The sequence below is a fragment of the Mya arenaria genome, chromosome 9 (assembly GCF_026914265.1).
Source record: "Mya arenaria isolate MELC-2E11 chromosome 9, ASM2691426v1".
In the NCBI taxonomy this organism is placed as follows: Eukaryota; Metazoa; Mollusca; class Bivalvia; order Myida; family Myidae; genus Mya; species Mya arenaria.
The window spans coordinates 34,888,378-34,913,645 of record NC_069130.1 but is presented as its reverse complement, the minus strand read 5'-3'; the positions used below and the strand labels follow the sequence as shown (position 1 = coordinate 34,913,645).

Genomic DNA, 25,268 nt, shown 5'->3' with positions numbered 1-25,268 from the left:
TCATTTTTGTAAAGAGGGGTAAAATGTACCTAGCATATGTCGATTTTTTCAAGGCGTTTGACTTAGTTAGTAGACCTAAATTGTTCGTAATCCTTTCATCAAATTGTGTATACGGTAGATTATATAAATCCCTAACATCAATGTATATTAAAGTTAGAGCTAGAGTCCGACCTAATAATAACATTATATCAAATGAATTTGACTGTCGAATCGGTTTAAAACAAGGGTGCATTTGCTCTCCGATATTGTTCGTATTCTTTGTCAATGAGTTTGTTAAACAAAAAGAGAATAGGGAACTGAAAGGAATTCAGCTCTTCCCTGATTGGCGAGAAATAATATGCCTACTATTCGCAGACGAGTTGGCTTAAATGGTGGACACTGTAGGAGGACTTCAAAGAATACTTAACAATCCGGCTTTACACAGAATTTTAACCTTACCTTCAATACTAAGAAAACCAAAGTCATGGTTTACAAAAATGGGGGCAAACTCTCGAAGACTGAAAAGTGGTATTTTAATAAGTTGTAAACGGCTTCCAATATGTTGGTGTATTCCTTTCACAGCAACTATCATTTCCAAAAATAGCAAATGAACATGAAACTATGGGAAGCGAGTACTTACTTCGTTGCTATTAAAACTATACCAATTTGGTTAACTTAATTGAAATTCGTATTTTAAATATTTGATAAAAAAAATGCATTAACATAATTATTATGGTTCAGAATTATAGAGTACTAAAAAACATTACACAACTGAATATGTCAAAATATACGCGTGTAATTATATATGTGTGCCCCTCAGAAAACAACAAACATAGCAGGTTTTGGTGATTGTGGAAAATTTCCGATGTATATATAAACTATGAAAAAAGTAATAATATATTGGCTTAAGATACTACATGTGCCAAATGATGCATTTGTACGTCGTGTTTATAATAGGTTCAATAGGATTTGGGGCACACCAATTGGACAACACGGGTTAGACATATATTATGTATGGATCGACAAACTGGTCCATAGTGAACATATATTCTTGACCAACATTTTGCAAAGGCTTAAAGACCAATACTTGCAAGATTGGACAAGGTTAATATCAAAATATCTCACCCAGTATTACATTAATCCGAACAAGGATAACTTTTATCTCTTACTTACACAACAATATATAGCACTGTTAATAACTTAGCAATGTTCATCTTCTATGCTTTAAAGCTGCACTCTCACAGATTGAACGTTTTGACAACGTCTTTATGCAGACTGCTGACAAAAAAATAGATCTCAGATTTTTATATTTAAGTTCAAAAAATAATGTATAAAACATTAATTTTCGAACGGAATATGAAAATCTGCGATCTGATCTTTTGTCAGCAATCTTAAATCATTGGTTTGCAGATATTTACGCAAAAAATTTGCTCGTTCCAAGACAAAAAATAAAAATATTATCAAAATGGTAAATCTGTGAGAGTGCAGCTTTAAACTGCGGGAAGAATGAAACTTGTGTTTAACTTCCGCCTGTATTTGTCTTATTTGCATATGTTTTTACATAATGATTGTTTTGGACCAGTTGCCTTTATCAAATAAATTAATTGAAATGAATTCAACGTGTTGGTCCGTGCCGACAGTACGTTCATGTAGCTGCGTGTCGTTGATGCATTTCGGTATTAATCGTCAAGCCGATGGGTCATAGTTTTGTCATTTTAAAGTTCAAAGAAATAAAGTGTAATACGTATACATATAGATGTTTCGTTTATTGTTGATTAAAAAAAGGGCGATAACTTTCGAATGACTCCAGCGAAATGATTTGATATCGTTGATAACATGTTCCAGCCAATATGCCCCCCTTCATATTTAAAAATCACTTGATTTGGAGATGATCAGACAAAGGCTTCTGAAGTTATCAATACCGATGTTAGGCGTTTTCTATAATTAAAGGGCGATATCTCTCGAGTGACTCGAGCGACATGACTGGTTATCGGACTTATCCAATGATACAATGAAAACTACAGAGCCAAGCCCAGAAGTCGAAAATTAAAAAATAAACCCTATTGAAGGATACAAGGCAAGGGCTCATATACAATCTCAGCTAGGCTTTTGAAGTTATTAATCGAAAAAAATAGATCTCAGTTAATTCCGATAACTCTCTAGCCAAAGTTGGTAATAATTGGACAACTGTTTCTAAAGTTATTTATTGTACAATATGCTGGACGCCCGTGCAACCGCCCGTTTAAATATGAATATATGATTGTCAGTTATTCTACAACAAAGATTTCAATTAATACTGAGCTTTAAAGTAAATTAAGAAACATATAATCTTCAAAGTGCCATTTCTTCCAAACTCACCTTCGCGGTCAACAACCATCTTCACTTGTGTATACTGTTGTAACAAAAGGCGATTTCACTCTTTCTGTATTTGTAAAGGTAATAGTGATTATCTTTTTTACGACTTTGAACCATGACCATTTTGTCTATGTCAAAATATCTTATGTATTTTATAAATTCAGTTCATATACGCGTCTGTCCGTTAAAGCAAAATATCAAATGAATATGTCTAATGGGAGAAACAAATAACTGTCTAATATAAATCATTTGGTGCATGAAAATTAGATAGGAAAAACGGAAACAAACAAAATGTTCAACTACGCTTTTTTGAAATATTTATTTCAATATCAGAATTGAAAACAAACAACATAATATAAAAATGAATTACCAACACTTTTATTTACAAAAACATTTCGGCCAATTTTGTTTTGTTTTATCTAGATATGCATTATTTTTACTAGAAAATAGTCCTGGCATCTCTCCTCAGTGTTCCAAAATTGTCTAAACATAAATGTATGGCCTAACATTGACATGTTAGTGTCGCGTTCAGTCAGATGCGGATGGTGGAACTTAAACAGAAGATAAACAGTGGATTCGTGACACAATTCATGGTATACGATTACTTTGTTTCAAATACTGTCTAAACATATATTCCCGGTCTTACGTTGACTGAAGCTTGAAACCGTCTCCCTAACCCGGCTGCTATGGCTGGAACTTTATAGCCAGATGTGAAACTGTATATAAGCGGTACCATTCACTTTACATATATACAGTTTCTGTGTTTCGAAAATTGTCTGGCCTAACGTTGACGGTAGAATATTAGTATCTTTCACATCCGGTCGCGATACATGGAACTTAGACAGATGCAAAACACTCTACTAACTAGTGGCATAGTTCGCGATACATATATACGTTTTCTGTGTTTCAAAAATCGTCTAAATATAAGTACCCGGTCTATCATTGACGGTAGCACGTTAGGGTTTCCCTCACCCGGCTACGAAAGGTAGAACTTATCCAGATGTAGAACAGTGGATTGGTTGCACAGTTCACGATATACGTCTTCAGAAGCGTTTGCTGCAGGATCAAGCTGTGCTCCGACCAGGATTGGGCCTGCACCAACCCCATGGCCATCAACGTTATAATCCATGACGCTATATACACCACCGTTATTAGAAACATTGCGAAAGTGACGCGTGTCAAACGTCGATCTGATTTTGGCGGAGTTTGCGTTGTCAATGGTGTTTGTCTGTAAGCTTTAAAAGCATTGCTCTGAACTCCTTGGCTACAATGGCTGGGTCCGTACGCTGTTGTGTGCGGAATTGGCATTGGGTCAATGGTACCTGATTCCTTGTTGGTTTTGAAGTTTGGTTTATTATGTGTGTTGCCTTGAACACTATCTTCATTGTTTGTTCTACTTTGACTTATAGTCACGATACTATGTTTGGTTAGAGTAGCGTCAATCTGGTCTCCGCTAATAGCGACAATCGGTTCACGAATAGCAACAGTCTGATCGCTTGAGGTGCGTTTAGAAGTGTGGTAAGAAACTGCGTTTTCTGTTCGTATCCTCCGTCGTTTTCTTAACGCTTTTGCTACAAGGAAATAGGACACTGACGTAACTGCAAACAAACCAACAAATGTCAACAAAAGAATGGTGTCAAAGACCAGGCCTAAAGCACTGACTCGTCCACACAGCATAGTGTCCATGTTTAGTTTCTCGTTGAAAGTGATGGGTGCACAACCAATTAAGACGCCGGCGGATAAAACAAGGCATGTTCGGCGCGCTTTGATCGGGCTAAGCGCGTTGGAATGCGGCCTACATACCTTGAAGTAGCGGTCCAACGCGATCGCGGATAGTAGGACAGTGCTGGCGATGTTAACTGCGTACCGGAAGTACTGATACACTTTACATATGGCGTCACTGGCGACCATTAACCTTAAAGGCAGGTGCAGCGAAAACACCATCCATGGGATGAGCGTCAGTCCCGTGAGAAAGTCAAACGCCGCCATGGTTAATACAAAATAGTCCGTGCTTGAGCGGCGTGGCTGGCGCAACTGAACGGCGCCCACGAGAGAGTTACCAGAAATACACATAATGAAAACGAGCGTCAGGACAACCGTAGTTGCAATGGAGACCCATGCCGGAATTGTTGTTTCTGCCAAAGCTTCTCGTTGCAACAGTTCATGAGTTGAGTTGTCCGACATCGTTTCTGCTTAAATAATTGAATGATATTGTTAATAAGGTATATTGACAAATTGTTAAAACTACAAATGAAATGGATAGTAAAATACAACAACAAAATAATACATTAATACTGCATTGATACTACATTTATACTGCAGTACTACATTAATAGTATATGGATGACAACGAGTAGTAAAACTGTACTCGAGTACTCGGACAATCTTCCGATCGAGTACTCGGGTTCTCTATTACTCGGAAAACTTGGAATTGTTTTTCGGGTGAAAACAAGTTTATGTATTTATCGCTAATGTACCATGTGCGCTGGTCGTCGTAATATTGGCCATTTCCATCTTTAATTAAGTTTGCCATTATTATATACATTAGCTTGATGGGCTAGCATTCTCGTTGTTCCAACAGAATATGCTAACTCGACACCAAACAGCGTACATTAACACGACCTGCTGTCGCCTGCTCGTTTGAAGTAATTCCACGCTGTGGACTTTGCGTGTTGTTGCATGATTAATTGCGAAACATGTTTAGATGTTTACTCTACACAATATTATTAAAACCAATTCAAGTTTTCCAAGTAATTGAGTACCGATGTACTCAATTACTCGGATGATTGTCCGAGTACTCGAGTACCAATTTTACCTTTCGTTGCCATCGCTATACATCATACGTTCTAAAATCTGCAGTCTTAAGCTAATTTGTCTAATGTTAAAACACCTTTTTTTTATCCCTCAGTTTTCTTCATTCCATAACATTAAAAGTCTCTTTTAAGAAATATTCATTTTGTTCAAGCATGCATGCAAAAACATCACCCCTTTTGATATTGCTTCGTCCAATAATTGTATAATTACAGGCATCAATTACGATATAAAACACCGAACTTTGATTCTTGTTCGACTGAATAAATCTGTAAATACTTGTAATTTTACTCTTTGATACCGAAATTGCAGAAAAAAAGTTCAATTAAAGTATAAAAATATTTTGGTTTTAGTGGTGTGCAAACCCACGCCTGTAAAGTCAAGAGAGAAAGAAGGTCTAATACAACTGTTGTTAAATATTTTAACCTTTTAAGAATATATTGATAACATACTGTGATAATGCCAATGAACCAATCCCGCTAAAACGAATCACTGAACCCCGTTACTAACGGTATTTGTAATTGTGGTCTTCATAGACGATATTGTAGCAAATATCAACATTTGTTGAAGGCAGTCAGTATCTTAGTGACACACTCTCACACTCTTGATGACTTGCCACAATTTCTTAGGTCATAAAAAATAGTCCCTTTAAAGTGTGTTACTGATTTCTCTTTCTTTGCAACATTTCGGTCGTCAAAACACTGTTAAAACATTGACCTCTTCACCTGATTCATAGAAGATATAATGGTCGTTTCATAGTTCTAACAAGAAATTATCTTCTAGCGGTAAACCGCTTATTTTCTTAACTCAATAGTGGTAGCCTATGAAGTATGAAAGGCGAGCGTAATTGAATGAGTGGGTCGGCAAGTTTACTTCAATATATATTACCTTTTATAGTTAAAGTACATAGGTCCGTGTACCACGTACATCAGTGTATGAAGACAATCATGGTAATGGCAATAGTCGTATTTATCTCAGTTATGAAAAAGGCATTGTAGTTATGAACATGTTGTTTCTTGAATGTCAAAAATACAATTTTAGGATCAACAACAGCTCATTTATCAACTGAACATTTTACTTTGAGTAGATTTGGGTTCAGCAGAAGTCAAGTCTCATTTCCCTCTGGGTTTTTTTCAACCATAATATAAACACTTGTGTTTCATCATTGAATGGATTCCTGAGACGGGTTTTCTCCAAAATTATATTTTCAGTAAGATCAGTCGCAGGTTAAATGCAGAATATACTAGCACTTTTCAAAGCTGATACCTCATCCGGATCTTCCAACGTCCAATCATTCAACGTATTCTCTGCAACAACGGAGTGGAATTGAAATCTTTCGATTTTGTTTATGAAGAAAAACCACGGTCCGTCGCATGTTTTCAATAAATACTTAACCAAAATACGTCACACAGCTGGAGAGATGCTCGCAAGGGGATTATAAGAGTGTTTTTGTTTGTTTGTTTTTTGTTGTTGTTTTTTTTCCATGGAGATTTCATTTATTTAAGCAGTAAGTACAAAACATATACGGACCAAGCAAAGTAACATTTATAGGTTTTAATATAAGTCTCTATAGACGCTAAATGTTTAAGAACAAATTGTATTTCAAAAATATTTTGATATTTTGCACTTAAATATTACATTTGATGAATTTTCATGCTCATGTTTGGAAGGGTATTCACTGATGTTATTGACATATTCGTATTATCAGTTCTTAACTTTGGTTCTGAAGTCTGGGTTTCTTTAAATACAGATATTTTAGAAAGAGCCCACAAGAAGTTCTGTAAGTGGGTATTGAATGGGAAGCAGCCTACCAATTCTTTGACGTTGTATGGAGAGTAGGCAGGTGCGCTTTGTTTATTGAAAGACATATGAGAATGGTTCGTATTTCTGAAAATTGACTCAGTGAAACACGATAATTGTATTTTAAAATCTCTATAATAGGATCAAATGTATAGTGCTGAGATGTTCTTCTACAAACCGGGTATCAAAAGTTAAGAAGATTCTCCAATCATCTGGTCTTTTTGACGTATGATTATACCCTTGGTCTGTAAAATTGAAGGGTTTGTACTGGACTAAAGACTAGACTTAGAGATATTTATGTCCGTAATTGGATGTCTGGGTTAGACTTGGGTAGTGTTTCACATAAGTATTGTTTCATTTCGTCTTCAAATCCAAGCATATACAGACCTTAGACAACAATATATTCCGAGGCATTAAAATTCACAAGATGTTGATGAAATATATTAATTTATTTCAAAGTAATAACCAAACTATCCTAACAAAGTTAGCTCTGAACTGTTATAAGTAGTGATGAAACGATAATCGAGTACAGTCGATTAATCGTCGCTGACAATGCTATGTCGACGACTATCGATAGTGGTTGTCCAAAATCGATGTCGCTAATGCTACTTCCGGTAACTACGTATTTTGTTGTTGTGGTAAATGTCGACTAAATGTCAATATTTGTCTCCGGTAAATTCTCGTTGAAGTCATTTTTATACGGGAGATCACTTTCTTACACTAATGTGGTGCATGTAAACACTTTTGCGTAAGAACTCTTCCAAAATTACAAATTGTATTTAATTGTTTATATATTTCATAAAACCTTCTTCAATAACCTGTCTCTATGGTGTAGTGGGTCCGGTCTTACCGGTGATCCCGGCTCGATGCATTATGTTTGTAAAACCTTTTTAATATCGTTGAAATTTAATAATTTCCTTTTTTTGTGAAATGTTTATAAAATTAAGATTTTCTGATGAAATGTTTAATATAACAATTTATTGAATGTTAAGCTGGTTCACAACTATTTAATATGCTTTTACATGGATAATACGCTAATATAACTTAATTGATGGAGTGTGCATCATTTCGCAATAAATGTGCAATTATTAGTATTTGTTGTGTTGTTATGTTTTCGTTGAGTTATAAAAGACAGAAAAGGGTTATGGAAATTTACATACTGTTGCAAATGGCATGACTATAACATCACACGTACTGATCTCAGGTTTAACCATTTAAATTATCATGATGATACTATGTTTAAAGAATGCATTGCTTACTGATATCATGGACTTTTGATTATTGTCCGATAGTAAATCGAAATGATTGGTCCGATTCGATTCGATTATCGATAGCAAATGGGTTCCGATTTTCAAACACTAGTTATAAGTCCTTCAAATTACGCAATTCTTTAATATAATATTACTTTTAATTATGTCAGTGTTTACCTTTTTTTCATTTTCACTTAATTTGTGGTATAAAACTTTTACTACGATACGTGTTATTTTGTTGATTGAATCATTATCGGCAGTGATTAAACTTAAAAATGCAGTTCTGTGATACACACATATACTCTTTTTTCAATTTTATTCTTAGATAGTTAGCCCCTAATTTGTATTTAAAACTCAACATGAACCGTGTGGTTGTACTTACTAACTGTGAATCAGTATATATAGAAATAAATATCTATATATAACCAAAATCATTACTCATTTCTTTTACGCATTATATCTAGACATGAAAACATTCTTGATATTCTTATAGACATTCTTACAATATTTATATAAACAATATATATGTTATTTTAATATTTCTTATGGTATTATTGCCACATACCATATTTTGTTTCTATAAAAAATGTTGTGACGATAAACTTTTTATGCTTAAGTCGCATAAATGTTCTATTCTTTTTTGTTTTCGGTTCTGTTCTGTTCTATATATTATTTTAATAAATCGTGCAATTTTCTATTCTTACCAGCAATAGTACTCCTCTCTGTTTTCTATCTCAAAATTGTCTTGTTAATGATACACGAAAGTCTAGCTATATAGATTTGTTTTCAACATCTGAGGTCGAAAACGAGAATCGGTTTCTTTTAACCAGATGCTTATTTTAAATACGCTTAAGCTTCAATTACATTAACACCTTATTGCTCCTATTTATCAATATTCCAGCCAATAAAATGATGACTTTCTGAACGTCAAAGGAAGTAAAAAATCACATATCGGAAACACAGTATTTGTTATAAAACACCAAAGCGTACAGCTAACGGAAACATAGAAGCGGAAACGTCCACCTCTGACCAAAAAAGACAACAAAAACTACAGCAAATTCAGATCGGATATTGTTTTATAGGACTAACTTTAAAATGCATTTTTTCTCTTTGAAATTGCCAACAACTGACACTCAGTTTATTTATTTATTAACGACCATAACAAACAACAATATGTACTAATAATCACCTAACAATATAACATTGCAATGCACTGCTGATAATGAACTATTTTTGAACAAGTTTAACGTTGCGATTACACTTCACAGACTCATTAAAAGCGAGAAGATATTTTTTTGTTCTCAGTATACTTGTACGTTTTAATGACAATAAGATCGTAATATTAACGTATTTTGACCCCCTTCCGCTCTTCAAGTATATCCTTGCAGTTGTCTCTTTTCAAAATTGTTCAAATGGTTCTAGTGAATTGAACATAAGGATCCTTACAGCTAAATCAGAAAAAAACATCTTCTCACGATTCGCAATAGCTAGAGCTGAGATATTAGATATTTTGAAATAATGTAGTGTGGTCCTCTATAAGGTGTGTTCAGTTTTTGATCAAGGGGTCAAAACTGGCCCCGCCTTTTGGCTAAAATAATACGGTTTACGATCGAAATCTTCAGGATCCGATTTCAGGATGACGTCACAGTTTTATATTTTTGCACTATACAAAACTATTAGGTAATAAAGAGACGTGCCTTATGTTATTGTTTATTTCTTAAAGATAACCTTAGTAACAAATTTATATCAAACACCGAAAGTGGTCTTCTATGTTGAAGATATAATTATTACTTCCCTCATTTAGTTTAGTCAAGCAAGCCTTAGATATTTGTGCTTCATGTTCTACTTTTGTCTATCGATCTGCGAAAAAGGAAATCTTTCGGTAAAGTCAATAATTTTCAAACAGTTTCATTCAAATTATGTATTCCCTTTCCTTACTTATTTCACTCTTACCAGCAATATACCTTGTTAATTTGTCCCATACAAACGCGAACATCGCGAATATATACATACATTCGATACTGCTTCGAATTAGTTGATAAAATTGTTATCATATGTTTGAGGTAAAACTAGTTTGATCCTAGGCTTGATTCCCTATATTACATTTGCATCGTTACATAATTCGTTTCGTCGATTTCGTTTAGTTTCTAGTCGCTATGAGTTAATCCATTACGCCGCTTAGTTTTAAACCATAAGTCTACTAAGTTCCAATATGTGGTGAAATTGGTCGAAGTGATTGTTATATCCCCAGAAACAATGTCCTATTAATAGGAGCACTGACACAAACAGTGAGAACAGACGTGATCCGATTTAAGATACTGAAAGTACAGCCCCGGTTTTAGAAGAAACCCGTCTAAAAAAGAAAGTTCACATGATGACAAACCACCGTTCGAAATTGCAACTGAAAAGTACTCTTCTTTGACAAAGGTGTCGAGAAAATGTGAGTACTACACACAATAAAAGGCGTTTCTCAGCTTTGTTTACATCAAAAGGTGCAAACCAAATAATTTGACCAAACAACTACGTCTTTACATTAAATAAAGTGTGATTTTGAGATGCCACTGAAGACTTGGTCAAGCAGAGATTATTAAAGAGGAAACACACCTATTTTACTACCAAGCAGGTCCACATTTACGGAGGAATGAGTCCCAAATTTAAAGTGAGATAAGACATGGACATCTTTTGGATACCCGATGGATGGGAATTTGTAAAAAGGATATTGAAATTGTGTTTAGTGCGTCTTCGTATGGACAACGGTCTTTACGGATTACCACCGATGGTTCCGAACGAGTTCCGTTAAGTAATGTAGGAAATTAATTATATGCAACACAATGCAAAGAAGTATACATCTGAATTTTATTTTACAAAAAACACACACCTAGTGTCTAATTTCTAGTTGACTAAGTTGACCTCTCGTCCAACCACAACTTCATGTACCATGCTTATACTGAAACATGCACGTTAATGAAAATGCAGTATTTTTTAAATGCCATGTCTAATTCCAGCCAAATCAAATCTCAAATAAAAAATATACAGGGATGAAAATGAACCAACAACTCTTTATCAATCGTATGACTGGTCAGGTGATCGGCATCTTGAAAAAAACAGTAAACAATAATCATGACCACATAAATACCGTAAATTCTCTCATTGGTCACATATGTAGGAATGCTCATGAAAAGTCATGAACTATCATTATTCTTCTAAATGTAACCTTCAATTAATTTTATTGAAGATTAATGAAAACATGATTTTAAGTTGATTTTAAATATCATATAATACTATAATACACTACAAATGTCACCTTGGCGTGTTCCTTTCAAACAGATGAGACTTTGTCTGAGGCCAATGTTTAATAACGGCACGTCGATAGCAACAAAACCAAACACGTCGATATGAACAGTAGTATGATAAAGACACAAAACTGACCGTGAAAGTATTCTGATACAATAGCCCATTATAAATTGTGTAATAAAAACAGAAGTATAGGCAAAGGTGTGACAATTATGTGACTCAATTAAATATCATATAGAAATTTATTATTGAGACTGTTGTATTATTTTTACTTCTACGTATATTATATTTATTCATGAGGGCTTAGTTATTGAGCGGATGCTTATGAGGAGTCTGAAAGTGTTGGAGGTTTGACAAGATGCCGGGGTATGAGGAGTGTGAAAGTGTTGTAGGTTTGACAAGGTGCCGGGGTATGAGGAGTGTGAAAGTGTTGGAGGTTTGACAAGGTGCCGGGGTATGAAAGTGTTGGAGGTTTGACAAGGTGCCGGGGTATGAGGAGTCTGAAAGTGTTGGGGATTTGACAAGGTGCCGGGGTATGAAAGTGTTGGAGGTTTGGCAAGGTGCTCGGGTATGAAAGTGTTGGAGGTTTGACAAGGTGCCGGGGTATGAAAGTGTTGGAGGTTTGACAAGGTGCCGGGGTATGAAAGTGTTGGAGGTTTGACAAGGTGCCGGGGTATGAAAGTGTTGGAGGTTTGACAAGGTGCTGGGGTATGAAAGTGTTGGATGTTTGACAAGGTGCCGGGGACTATGAAAGTGTTTGAGGTTTGACAAGGTGCCGGGGTATGAAAGTGTTGGAGGTTTGACAAGGTGCCGGGGTCTGAAAGTGTTGGAGGTTTGACAAGGTGCCGGGGTATGAAAGTGTTGGAGGTTTGACAAGGTGCCGGGGTATGAATGTATTGGAGGTTTGACAAGGTGCCGGGGTATGAATGTGTTGGAGGTTTGACAAGGTGCCGGGGTATGAACGTGTTGGAGGTTCGACAAGGTACCGGGGTATGTCTGAAAGTGTTGGAGGTTTGACAAGGTGCCGGGGTATGAATGAGATGGACAAATCTGTGAAAGAATTCACATTTAGAAAGAAAGACGCCGTTGTGCCAATGAATGACAATGCTGGGGTCTAAAGTGATAATGAAGTACTATGTGCTAAGTACTGCAGTTTGCGGATATTTCTACGAATTCGTGACTGTAAAGGACATGCTGTTATGAATCCGCTAGAATGCTGTTGGGTACTAGTGAGTATCAAACAACTATATCAAGTTGCAACTTAAAGAGCATCAGCTCATGATGCTCATATTATGAAATGTTTACAGTGCACTTCTCAAACTGGCTGTCATACAATAACATGCAGCTGCAAGAAGGTTGAATTAAATTGTGTAAGACCTCTTCCGCATGCAAAGAAGTCAACGTTGAGAATGCCATTAGCATTGAAACGTTGTGAATATTTAATGCTACATTGAGCCACTGACGTTGCTTCTCAAATCAACTAAAACAGAGTTCCATAGATAAAAAGAATAACCAATTATGCATATGTTACAAAATATATATAAAGGAGTAGAAATTCACCTCAGAATAAAACATGAAATATAAAAAAGTTACATATTTGGGGCTTTTATTTATTGTTTTGTGGTAAATTTTTAGAAATCAGTATTTTCGTTTATGCTTTAAGAACTTTTTACCTCAAAACCACATTTCTTGTTTGGTATGATTGCATAATGCTTTTAAATGTTACTTTGCATAATATGTATCTCATGACATATCTGTGACCATGATTGTTCAGTTTTTGATCCAGGTAAAGTTGGAAATATTATTATATTACATTCAGCCACATAAGCTATTTCTATACATTAAAGTAAAATATTTTGCAATATAACATACAATGAAAATAACTTTTGTGAAACTTTTGTGAACTTTGATATGTCAATTGAAAAGGACTGATTCCAAAACTTTTTGTAATGTTTTATTATGTTTTACCCCTAAAATCACATTGCATACACCACAATGCTTTATTTTAGGTATGTTATACTATAATATAATGTATATTAAATACAGTGAATCTGGTAATTTTATTGCAAAATTTGACAAAGTAATTGGCAGATTCCTGAAATTCTTATTGTCATCTAATTGTTCAAACATTTTACAGCAAAAACTACATTTCACACAATACAATTATTCTATACTTAAGGTTTTTTAAACTGTCAAATAGTATATATTAATTACAGTAATTCTGGTAATTTTATTGCACAATTTTACTAAGTCATTGACAAATTCAAGAAATTCTCTTTTTTATTTAATTTTGAAACATTTTACCCCCAAAACACACTTCTCACTTTCCTTTACTTAAGGTTATTGTTATACTGTCATATAATACCTATTAAATACAATAATTCTGGTTATTGTATCAACGAATTGCAGAAATTCTTAATTTCATTAGTTGTTTCAAACATTTACCAAAAAAAAAAAATACATTTTACAAAATTACGTAGTTTTTATACTTAAGATATCTTATACTGTGTAATATCATTCAAATACAGTAATTCTGGTAATTGTATTACAAAATTAGACACAGATATTGGCAGATTCCAGAAATTCTCATTTTTATTTGATTACTTTCAAACATTTTACCAAAGAATAATCACATTTTGCACCATGTGATTGTGCGTTGTGTAATATGTGATGCCTGTTATGACACAAAACCACCAAGATTATTTATGTACATTTTCCCCATTTTTTTTAATCTCCCTGAACTATTAAAATAGTTTAAACTATATGTTTGTGGCCATTTTATAAAGATCAAATAATTAAATATCATGTGGCTAAAAGTAAATTACCGCCACTCACGCTGCGTTGCCATATAAAGGATAGTAAATATTGGCAGTCTAATAAAGAGAGCTATTTTTAATTTAGAAGGCTAGAGTTACTAGTGCAAATATTTCTTAAGCTGTTTTCCAAGGCACTGTTTTATAGATTGGCACCGACACACATTATCAATCACATCAATATTTAAATGCTCATAAAATTAAATCGAACAGTTCTCTTTGAAGATGTACCAATATTCCAGCCATTAAATTGGCTACCTTCTCAAAGCAAAACTTCACATCAGAAAGGTAACAACACTCTCATACCTCGGATATACAAACCTTTTATTACAACACGGGAGCATTGTAACGCCTCATAACAGCATCGCCACATAAACGAAATTGGCCACGTTTATGCGGTGATTTTCAACGCATAAACAGGACTTTTTTATGTGGCAAAAAGGCACACTTTCGCCGCATAGTTTTTTTTTAAAACACATACTAGTACAATAGTGGTTGATAACGTTTCATCAAGATCGGACTTTGAACTAGACTTTTAGAAACGTAAATTCTAACAAAGATTTAGTAAGATCGGTTTAAATGTGAACCAACCCAATTGATCTTTCTGCGAAAAGGTTTGAAATGACCTTTGGCACGACTGATAAAAATATTTTTCAAGCTTTACTTGTTCCAATGTCCATTGCAATAAGTCATTAGTTATGCACGTTTGATTTGTAACAACTGCACCCACCCCGGGGACTATTTGGGCATTTGAACCAATCCCTTTTGAATATTTTTCTGAAAAGAATATCTTAATTTTGACTTAATCAAGGACCATAATTATTTCGTTACTGGAACGATAGAAATCAAATGATTAAAGCAGGTACACAGTTTCATACACCAATGAATAAATGTTAGTGACTCTGGAGACTCCCATGTCACAAGATTTCGGGACGGACGGACGGACGGACATCACATCATCATCATCAACGTCATCACCATCGTTTTTGTTGAAATATTAGAACTCTATTTTTTAGCTTTATAATAAATGGTTAAGTTAATCCTCTTTATTTGGCACAAAGGCAAAGTTGCGCCCCATATAAGCAATTTCTGCTTAATGCGCTGAGCGTCGCCGCATAAACGTGGTCGCCCTGTTTCACGGGTGCGAAACAGTGGCTCCAGCTCTTTTAGGAGCTGTGTATAAAAAAGAGCCAATGACACTTCCGAGCTAGAGCAAAAGTACGGATATCATCGTAAAACGTAAGTATGACTCATTATTTTATCTAATATCACAATTATGAGGGCTTATTTGAGAAATCGGGGAATGCAGTGCCATATAAATATGTTTAATCTTCACACGTATTTCGGTTATTTTGTAAACTTATTGTTCATGGAGTTATAAAACCGATTCTCCCATCAACGAAATGCTTGTTTATAAACAAAAGTAGAACATTTTCACCAATTTTCAGCTGAACTTTACTGAAGAAGCTTACATTTAAGATAAAACCAGTTTTATCGAGTGCTTTTATTTTGTCGGGAATAAAAATAACCGCCTGTTTACCGGAATAAGCATGTTTATACTCTTTTTCTGGGTTGAGCTGGAGCCAAAAGCCAGGGAGCTGGAGCCAAAGCGTGGAGGCTGAGCCAATACGCTGTATAATGGGATCTATTTTGATCTGAAAGATATATGTTTATTCATTTTTTTATAGATATGAAAATGGGCGAGGATACTTATAAGGTATTTAATTCTTTAAGTTATTGTTATAATAAAGCAAACCCGTGTTGTGTTATATTATGATAAATTGATTAAGTTTGACAATATCTGCATCTTAAAAGGGTTAAGAGATTTTGAAAAGTGTTTTAATCAAAGTCGGATGGTAAAGAAATAAATGCGATGAACTTCCATGTACAACTTTTGAACCGTAATGTAAAGAAATACATTAGTTTTTAAATGACAAAAATGTACACTTAAACCAGTTAGTGATTCGTTTTAAGTCTGGCGTTGTGGCTGTACTATCGGGTACCATCACTTTACCCACAATGTCTAACAACTAACTTTGTCAATCCCAAATGAAAGACCACGTACACACACTGATGTTATTGGTTAAACATCGTGTGCTTACTTGTATTACGACCTTGCTGGTCGAAGAAACAATGAATTATTGTAAGAATGCACATAATTATAGCAAATAATAATCAAATGTACAGAAAAATAACACTAACACGTATTCAATCCGATTGGTGTACTAGCAGTCATTTAATTTCTGAGTTGATGCAATTTAGCACATAGTTTACCAGTTTTTCGTTTATCTAATCTTTGTTAAATGACACACTTTCTTTGATCCACTACAATTAATTTATTTTTGAATCTGATTGGAGTAAAACACTGATCAGGAAACAGTAGCCATACAATTATAAAGATAACGTGAAAGGATTGTTTAGCTCCATCGACATTTCTGAGATTGCAACGCCCATTATCAGATGAGTTGCATTAAATATTCATAAATAATTATATGTTTTAAAAAATACAGCAATATCTTAATACTAGTTATAAATACAGAACGTCAACTATTCCAAATATGCCGATTTGAGTGCATTATTATACAGCGTATTGGCTCAGCCTCCACGCTATGGCTCCAGCTCCCTAGCTTTTGGCTGCAGCTCAACCCAGAAAAAGAGTAAAAACATGCTTATTCCGGTAAACAGGCGGTTATTTTTATTTCGACAAAATAAAAGCACTCGATAAAACTGATTTTATCTTAAATGTAAGCTTCTTGATTGATATTCAGCTGAAAATTGGTGAAAATGATCTACTTTCGTTTGTAAACATGCATTTGTTTGATGGAAGAAACGGTTTTATAACTCCATAAACAATATGTTTACAAAATAACCGAAATATGGGTGAAGATTAAACATATTTATATGGCACTGCATTCCCCGATTTCTCAAATAAGCCCTCATAATTGTGATATTAGATCAAATAACGAGTCATGCTTACGTTTTACGATGATATCCGTTCTTTTGCTCTAGCTCGGAAGTGTCATTGGCTCTTTTTTTATACACAGCTCCTAAAAGAGCTGGAGCCACTGTTTCGCACCCGTGTGTTTATACGTTGAAAATCACCGCATAAAAGAAAAAAAAAAACACGTTTACGTGGCGATGCTGTTATGCGGCGTTACAGAGCCTACCGTCCCAGCTCCAGATAACATTGAAGTGGAAACGTCCACCTCTGACCTAGGGGCAAAATGATAGCATTTAGAAATCGGATATTGGAGGATAGAATGACTAACCTTAAAATGCTTGCTCTTTTCAGTTACCAACAAATGACAATCCGTTCATCTATTTTCAAACAACCATATGAAACAACACATACTCACAATAAACTGACAACATCTCAATTAAGTTGTGAATACAAACACATTCAAAATATGAGCGGATTAATGCTAGTTCTAAGTTTGAATGACAATTAGATCGTTATATAAATATTTAATAATATTAACGTATTTTGACCCCCCTTCCGCTATATGTCTTAAAGCTGTGCTCTCACAGATTGAACGTTTTGACAACTTTTCTATCACTTGTCTTCGAACGAGCCAATTTCCATTGAAATCAGTTATATTAGACTGCTGACAAAAAATCAGATCGCAGATTTTTATATATAAGTTCAAAATTGATATTTTATGCATTTTTCTTAAACCGTTTATAGTAAAAAAATATAAAGTTGAATACATGGGGTCCTTCCATTTCTAAGCTTTCAGTACTTTGATTTTATTAAAATTTTGCAGATTCGTGTTATCTTTAAAACCGTGTTTAACTTGCCGGGAATGTTCCAATGTATGACGGCTCCTTCTTTCAAAATGTTACTTAGGTAAAAGAAAGACTCTTCATTTGGAAGAAGAGTTTAAATATGTGTTGTGTTTTTATTTTTAATAATGTGTTGAAGTTCTTTGTTTGTTCCCAGTTTTAGTACAGTGATGCTGTTCATTAATATGAAACTCTATGATCACACAGTTTTAAACCTTTTATTTGCTAAGGCAGACTGTGTGTGATGTTTATAGTTTCAAACAATAAATGCATCATATCTTGAAAAGTGTTTGCATTAGGTACTCTGAATTGTATTCCTTCGTCTGCAGATAGAGTGGGGATCCCTAATCATTGAAGCACTTGGGGTTTACCTATTCGTTTATTAATATTTGTTTTGTTTTATTACTAAGTTTCCTCAAGTTAATGTAAACTTTGATAAGATTTACTATTTACGTGTTTACTTTATTCGGGGTTTGTTGTGATAAGAGTGAGGTATTTACGTTTTACTGACCGTTCCAAGGCAGTACCTAACAATTCTTGATAAACATACTTAGTTTTTTATATAGTACAAATGTTCTGTGTTGTTTGTGGAGTTTTGTGTTATTGTTCCATGTTTCTGATTGTTTGTTTTTGAGTTCTATGTCTTTAGCGTTGACCCTGTGCCATTAAACGGGGTTTATGTTTAAACTTTCGGCTACTGAGCTTGTTTCTGTAGTTTTTCATATAAATATTGCTAAACAACATTATTCAGATAATTGGTGTTCTATATTCGGCATGTTCGCGAGTTTTGTCGTTCGCTGTGACATGAGCGTCAAATACATCTCATAGTACTGCGGTACAGAAACTGTTGGTTGATGAGAAAAGACATGGTTAAGTAAAACAAGTTTCTCTTCAATATTAAAACATGAATGTCATTAATAAAAAAGATTATAATTGATGCTGTCAGCAAAGCCAGAAACAAACAATACTCATTCAACTATAGTATACCATATATATATATATATATTAAACAGCTTTCTAAGCCGGTGTATACCAGAATAATCTAAAGTTTGCATTCGCGTAAGAAGATTTTTATAAAGCAGCATGATCTATTACGACTGAGGCTCTTCCGGATACAATTGATTCGCCGGTATTCTATTTCCGGTACGGATAAATTTACAGATGAGTTTCTTAATGACATTTTATTTTACCAAACAAGATTACTTACGCTGTAATTATTGATGAAAACATAGTAGGAAATGTGACCTAGGCTGATTCTAGAGACGGATTAAAAGTAATGTTAGCCACTAATGATCACCCATGTTTAGAAAAAAACAGGCGTTTATAATCGCTTATAATAAAATAGACTTCGAAATGTGCATGTATGCAAATATGCGGTCCCATGATTTCCTCAGTAAACATACATGCATAGAAGCGTTTTCATTGGCTTAGTATGTATTGGCAACCTGAACTAATACAAATATTTGGTGACGGATTTTTTATTTTCTAGTTTTGAGGTGCATGATTGTTATAACACATTTGGATCACGTTATGCAGCTGAAGGGATTCCAAGAAATAACTTAAATATGTATAACCCAACCGTAATGGAACTTGGTTTTAAAGCTGCACTCTCACAGATTGAATGTTTTGACAACTTTAAAAAAAAAAAATTGTCTTGGAAAGAGACAATTTTTGCGAAAATCCATTTAAATAAGACTGCTGACAAAAATTAGATCGCAGATTTTTGTATTTAAGTTAAAAAATTGATGTTTTATGCATTTTTCTTAAATCGGGTTTAGGCCATAAAGCCTTCATTTTCGATGGGAAATATGAAAATCTACGATCTGATTTTTTGTCAGCAATCTTATATCATTGGTTTGCAGATATTTACGCAAAAAATTGCTCTTTCCAAGACAAAAAAAGTTGTAGAAATGGTAAATCTGTCAGAGTGCAGCTTTAAGTATTTGTTAGCATAATATCTCGGTCAAGTATGCTTGTGAGATTCATCTCGTTAGAAATCTTTCTATAAAGATTTGCTGTTGTTTTTAACATTACAATCATTTTAGGTAAATTGAGTTACTAACGCATTTTACATTATTACTTTTTTACATTAAAATTTGTATTAAACTTAATTATCAGATGGGCGAAGTCTAGTGTATTATACCACCTTCCTAAATACGTTGCTGGATGTTAGCATCATCATTTCTTCGAACGGTATTTATTTTTAATGGAAAGTGTGGGTGAATGTTTACTAGTATCTTTTTCACACTGATAACCTCACCATTTTGTCTTGGTAAACGTTAACTACAGCGCTCTACAAAACAGTTCATTTACGAGTCTTTCCCTTGCAAAAGAATACCGACTATATAGATAATACCTATATTACAGAGGACACAATAAAGGTAGGAAATGTTTACGACGGATACATTAAAATCAGGTTCGGTCAGGAAATCGGAAACAAACCAAATGTGTTGCAACGCCTAATTGAAACGGGGATGCCAACGCAAATTTGTAAAAAAAGAGAAAAACCAGTACGAAATAGGTGTATCCCCATCACACTATATACACAAAATCATTTTTGTTGTAAAGATCAGAATGATAAAAGGCAACAGTTCTAACTTTAAAGTTTTGTGGCCAAAAAGAGTAAATCAGCTGCAATAGGAAAATTTGCATCCCTGTAATGGAATTGTTATGCCAATGTTTGATATGAAACGAAGAACATAATAATATGAATGAATATGCATTACCAACGATACTATATCCAAACATTATCAGCCATATTTGTTTACATATTGATATTCTTGTCATTGTTCCTCAGTTACTCTAAACACACGTGGCCTAACGATGACGGCAGCATCTAACGGTCTCCCTCACCCGGCCTCGGAAGGTGGAACTCAGCCAGATGTAGAACAGTGGATTGGTGGCACAGTTCACGATGTAAGTCTTTAGAAGCGTGTTCCGCACGATCAAGCTGTGCTTTGACCAGGATTGGGCATGTACCAATGCCATGGCTATAAACGTTAATATCCATGATGTCATGTACACCACCGTAATAAGAAACATTGCGAAAGTGACTCGTGTCAAACGTCGATCTGATTTTGGCGAAATTACTTTTGTTAACGGTGTCTGCGGTTTATGTTTGATAACATTGCTCTGAACTCCTTGGCTACGAGTGCTAGGTCCGTGCGTTGGCGATTTAGGAATTGGTATCGGATCAAGGATAGCTGATTCCTGGTTGGTTTTGGAGTTTGAATTTTTTGGTGAGTTACCTTGAAAAATATCTTCATTTTTTATTCTACCTTTACTAATAGTCGCGATATTGTGTCCTGCTCGAGTTGCGCCATGCTGGTTGCGAGAAGCGGCAGCCTGGTCGCTTATCACGCGTTTAGATGTTTTGTAAGAAACCGCAATTTCTGAACGTATCTGTCGTCGTTTTCGTAACTGTTTCGCTACTAGTAAATAGGAAACTGACGTAATTCCAAATAATCCAGCAAATGTCAACAATAGTATGGTGTCAAAGACCAGGCCATAAGCACTGATTCGTTCACACAACATAGTGTCAATGTTAAGTTTCCCGTTGAAAGCGATGGGTATACATCCGAGTAAGACACCGGCGGATAAAACCAGGCATGTTCGGCGCGCTTTGGTCGGGCTAAGCGCGTTTGAATGCGGTCTACATACCTTAAAGTAGCGGTCAACCGCAGTTGTGGACAGAAGGGTGGTGCTGGCAATGTTAACCGAGTACCGGAAGTAATGATATAGTTTACACATGGTGTCACTGGCGACCATTAGCCATACACGGTGGTGAAGCGCGAACACCATCCATGGGATAAGCGTCAGACCAGCGACGAAATCGAAAACTGCCATGGTCAACACAAAATAGTCCGTGCTTGAGCGGCGCGTCTGACGCAACTGGACGGCGCCCACGAGGGAGTTACCGGAAATACACAAAAGGAACACTAGCGTGAGGGCGACCGTGGTTATCGCGGAGACCCAGGCTGGAACTGCTATTTCTTCTGAAACTTCTGTTTGCAACTGTTCATGCGTTGAATTGTCCGGCATCGTTTCGGCGTATATTAATTATTACATTTGATATAAGCTAAAATGACGGTGACATTTAAATGTTGAACTGGGCATAAATGGATCATGGGTAAAATACACTTAAAGAACAAAATAATTCTTGTTTAATTATAAAGTTTAAAATTATACATTTATAATAATGTTGTTTTAATAGGTCAAAAACCTTTAATTCCCACAGTTTTCGCCATTCCATAATGTTTAACAGTTTCACTTTCTTTGCATATATCTGTTTTCAAGTATACACGCTTCATCATTATTCCTTTGAAAATTACTGCTTCCTGTACATTTAAGGTATTAGTCACTGATTCCTGCTCGACTGATGGAAGCGGAGTCAGTATGACAGCCTAACAGCGCTGCATGTATTCTCAAAATAGTAATTTGTTATGAAACACTGCATAACACTGCATATTATTACTTCTGCAAGGAGTAATTAGCAATGGACTGATATTCGTGTGAATTAAAGTTCCACAATAATTTCAGGCGTTCCATTTATACTTCAGTATAAAACTATAATCAAAATGTTAAAATAAATGTGTGTTTTTTTCTTTCATGCTTTTCGATGAAATAAGGAATTTTGTCAGTGAAATAACAACAGTGAAATTATCAATTTGATATTTTCACTGCAAAATTAGGAGTGAAAATATCAGCTTTTACAACCTATTTCAGTCACCTTCCCTTGTTCAAAACTAAACACGTCACTTTTGAAACAGAAAATGCTGCCAAAAAATAAAATATGAAATTTAAAAAAAGGTTGCCTAAGTTTTGATAAAGATATATTTGGAAATAAACAACTAACTATTTATTAGAAAAATGATAATCCTGTTTTTCAAACGTTTTCTTGAACCTTGAAGCTGAATGTTCTAACAATTGATTTCATACCAAACAAATTACAGACGAAAACAACTGGTCGAACATAAATAGGATGTAATATCATCGCTCAAATATATTTTTAATATGTTTGCAGTTGTGAACCGGAAAAAATCACACAACAATTACCAAATAAACTGATTATTTTACCCTCCTTAAATTTGTCAATAACCTAGCGTGGTATTCACTCTTTACCTGGAAAACGACCTGTCTTCAAGCGAATCAAACTGGTCCTCAGATTTTGGTTCAATAAATGATGGCGTAGTAGTGTGGTCATATACATGTATCCTTGCCCTGTTCTTTATTTAAAGCTGCACTCTCACAGATTGAAAGCTTTGACAACTTTATTTTATTTTCTTGTCTTGGAACGAGCCAATTTATGCGAAAATGCATGTAAATCAAATTTAAGTTCAAAAATGATGAATTATGCATGTTTCTTAAACCGTTGGTAACGTTTTTAGCCATAAAACATTAATACTCGAACGGAAATATGAAAAAAGTCAAAACGGTAAATCTGTGAGCTTTAAAAGTGCTTTCGATATTATTGGGAACACAGATGCACTTACAAAACATCATTGATTAATGTTCATAAAGTGTTTGCACTAAAACAAGTAAAAATAAACTATTATAAAAAATATTGGAGAACTTAATCTCAACGAACCGGAAATAGAAGACTAGCAGCTACGACGTCATCAGCTATAATTTTTCGTGTGGGGCGACCCCCGCGTAGCTACTTAAAATCACTCTTTTCCAAAAAGAGGGTATTTAGGAAAATAAATAAAATACTAATTAAACTCCAAAAATAAGCATAGAAGAAACAGAAAAAAATGTTTATTTTAATGTAAGATAATATTTGTTTTCACTCGTGATCATAGAAAAACTATATTTTCACTCGTGGATTCGCCACTCTGGAAAGTATGTTTTTTTATGACACTCGTGAAATAAAATTCGATCACTGAAATCAACAGGTATCCTCTTTTCATTAAATGTTTATAAGAACACAGACACACAAACAATAACATATATTCATTGAGCTTGTAAAATAAAATCCTGCCATCTCTCATCAGTGTTTCAAAATTGTCGTATAACGTTGACGGTAGCATGTAAGGGTCTCCCTCCTCCGGCTGCGGAAAGTGGAACTCAGCCAAATGGAGATTTTCTATGAGATCGTATATTTCCAGGCGTAACCCTGTTTTTGGCTTAATATGCGTTTCATTTGAAATACCGTATAGATTCTGCTCCTTAAGCAGACAAATACGGTTTACGACTAAGATTATAAGTAACTTCCATGGCCGCTCGTGTAAGATAGGTTCATCCCAACCCAAGCGCAAGGTGTTTTGCTGAAACGAGGTTTCGCAGAACACTCTGCGCGAGGGTTTGGATGAACCTATCTTACACGAGCGGCTATGGTAGATGCTTTTCCACCACCTCAGTTAAACAAAATAAAGTGAAAATGTATTTTTCGCTGGAACTCTGGTACTATGCGTAGTGAAAATAATTTGCGTATAGATATGTATTAATTCGTGGTTGTCATGGAAATGCGCGCAGTGATTCAGATTATGTTAATAGTCAAATCGTTCTTTAAATAGTTCTGAGGAGAGCACAGCATTATTTCTTGAATGCAGCGTGAAAACCCTTTTTGGTGTCATTTGCTTTAATTACAAGAAATTCGCTCGATTCAGTTTTTATTGTTGTTTTTTTTTCGTTCTGTTGTTTTATGTTTAAACTCGTACCACCTTACTGAATATTCGTGAGAGAGTCAGACCATGCGACTTTCGGCGAGAATTGTGCTATTATACAAGAGAGAAGACACATGCCCATCATAGTCGTATATTGCACAGGATCAATCTATTCGAAACTCTTCGATTTTGATAAATATATCATCATAAAATACAATAAGTGATAAAAAACAACAACCTTACCATGAGTCAAAATAAAACGTTTATCGATTTATCACGTGACTTTTTTTGCTATATTCGGTGTCTGTTTCCCAACAAAGTGTGTTTGACCTTGCCAACGATGTAAAATTTGCTGAAATCATTATTTGGTATCCAAGGAGATTTATTTATTTTTATTTTATCACTGGCATAGATAATGTATTATGATATACTGGGAGTAGTTGGTGTTATAAAAAGAATCACATTTATTTCATACCACAGTGTATATTTCGTGACAACTTAATAGAAATGTTTAACGACTAAGTCAGGTGTAACATTAAAAGTGCTAGACTCTGTTCCTACCTTCTTTATTCAGAAAG

General features: G+C 34.8%; 2 protein-coding genes across 2 annotated transcripts; both read right to left on the bottom strand.

Annotated features, from left to right (window-relative positions):
• Positions 1-3,273: 3,273 nt before the first annotated feature.
• LOC128245961 (gastrin/cholecystokinin type B receptor-like) lies at positions 3,274-4,518 on the bottom strand. Its single transcript, XM_052964179.1, has one exon. It carries the CDS (start codon positions 4,516-4,518, stop codon positions 3,274-3,276), a length of 1,245 nt encoding a protein of 414 aa, XP_052820139.1.
• Positions 4,519-17,446: 12,928 nt separating this feature from the next.
• Positions 17,447-22,126, bottom strand: LOC128245960 (galanin receptor 2b-like). The gene is made up of 2 exons (XM_052964178.1): positions 21,746-22,126; positions 17,447-17,515 (listed from the first exon to the last, which is right to left on the bottom strand). The coding sequence occupies exons 1-2, from the start codon at positions 22,124-22,126 to the stop codon at positions 17,447-17,449; spliced, it is 450 nt and encodes a 149-aa protein (XP_052820138.1).
• Positions 22,127-25,268: the final 3,142 nt, after the last annotated feature.

What these genes read in the sequence shown, in the direction of transcription:
- LOC128245960 (XM_052964178.1), bottom strand. Translation starts at nt 22,126, where the DNA reads ATGCCGGACAATTCAACGCATGAACAGTTGCAAACAGAAGTTTCAGAA. An exon ending in CGGTTGACCGCTACTTTAAG is followed by an intron (nt 17,516 to 21,745) that starts GTATGTAGACCG and finishes TTTTGCCCCTAG; the next exon opens with GTCAGAGGTGGACGTTTCCA.
- LOC128245961 (XM_052964179.1), bottom strand. Translation starts at nt 4,518, where the DNA reads ATGTCGGACAACTCAACTCATGAACTGTTGCAACGAGAAGCTTTGGCA.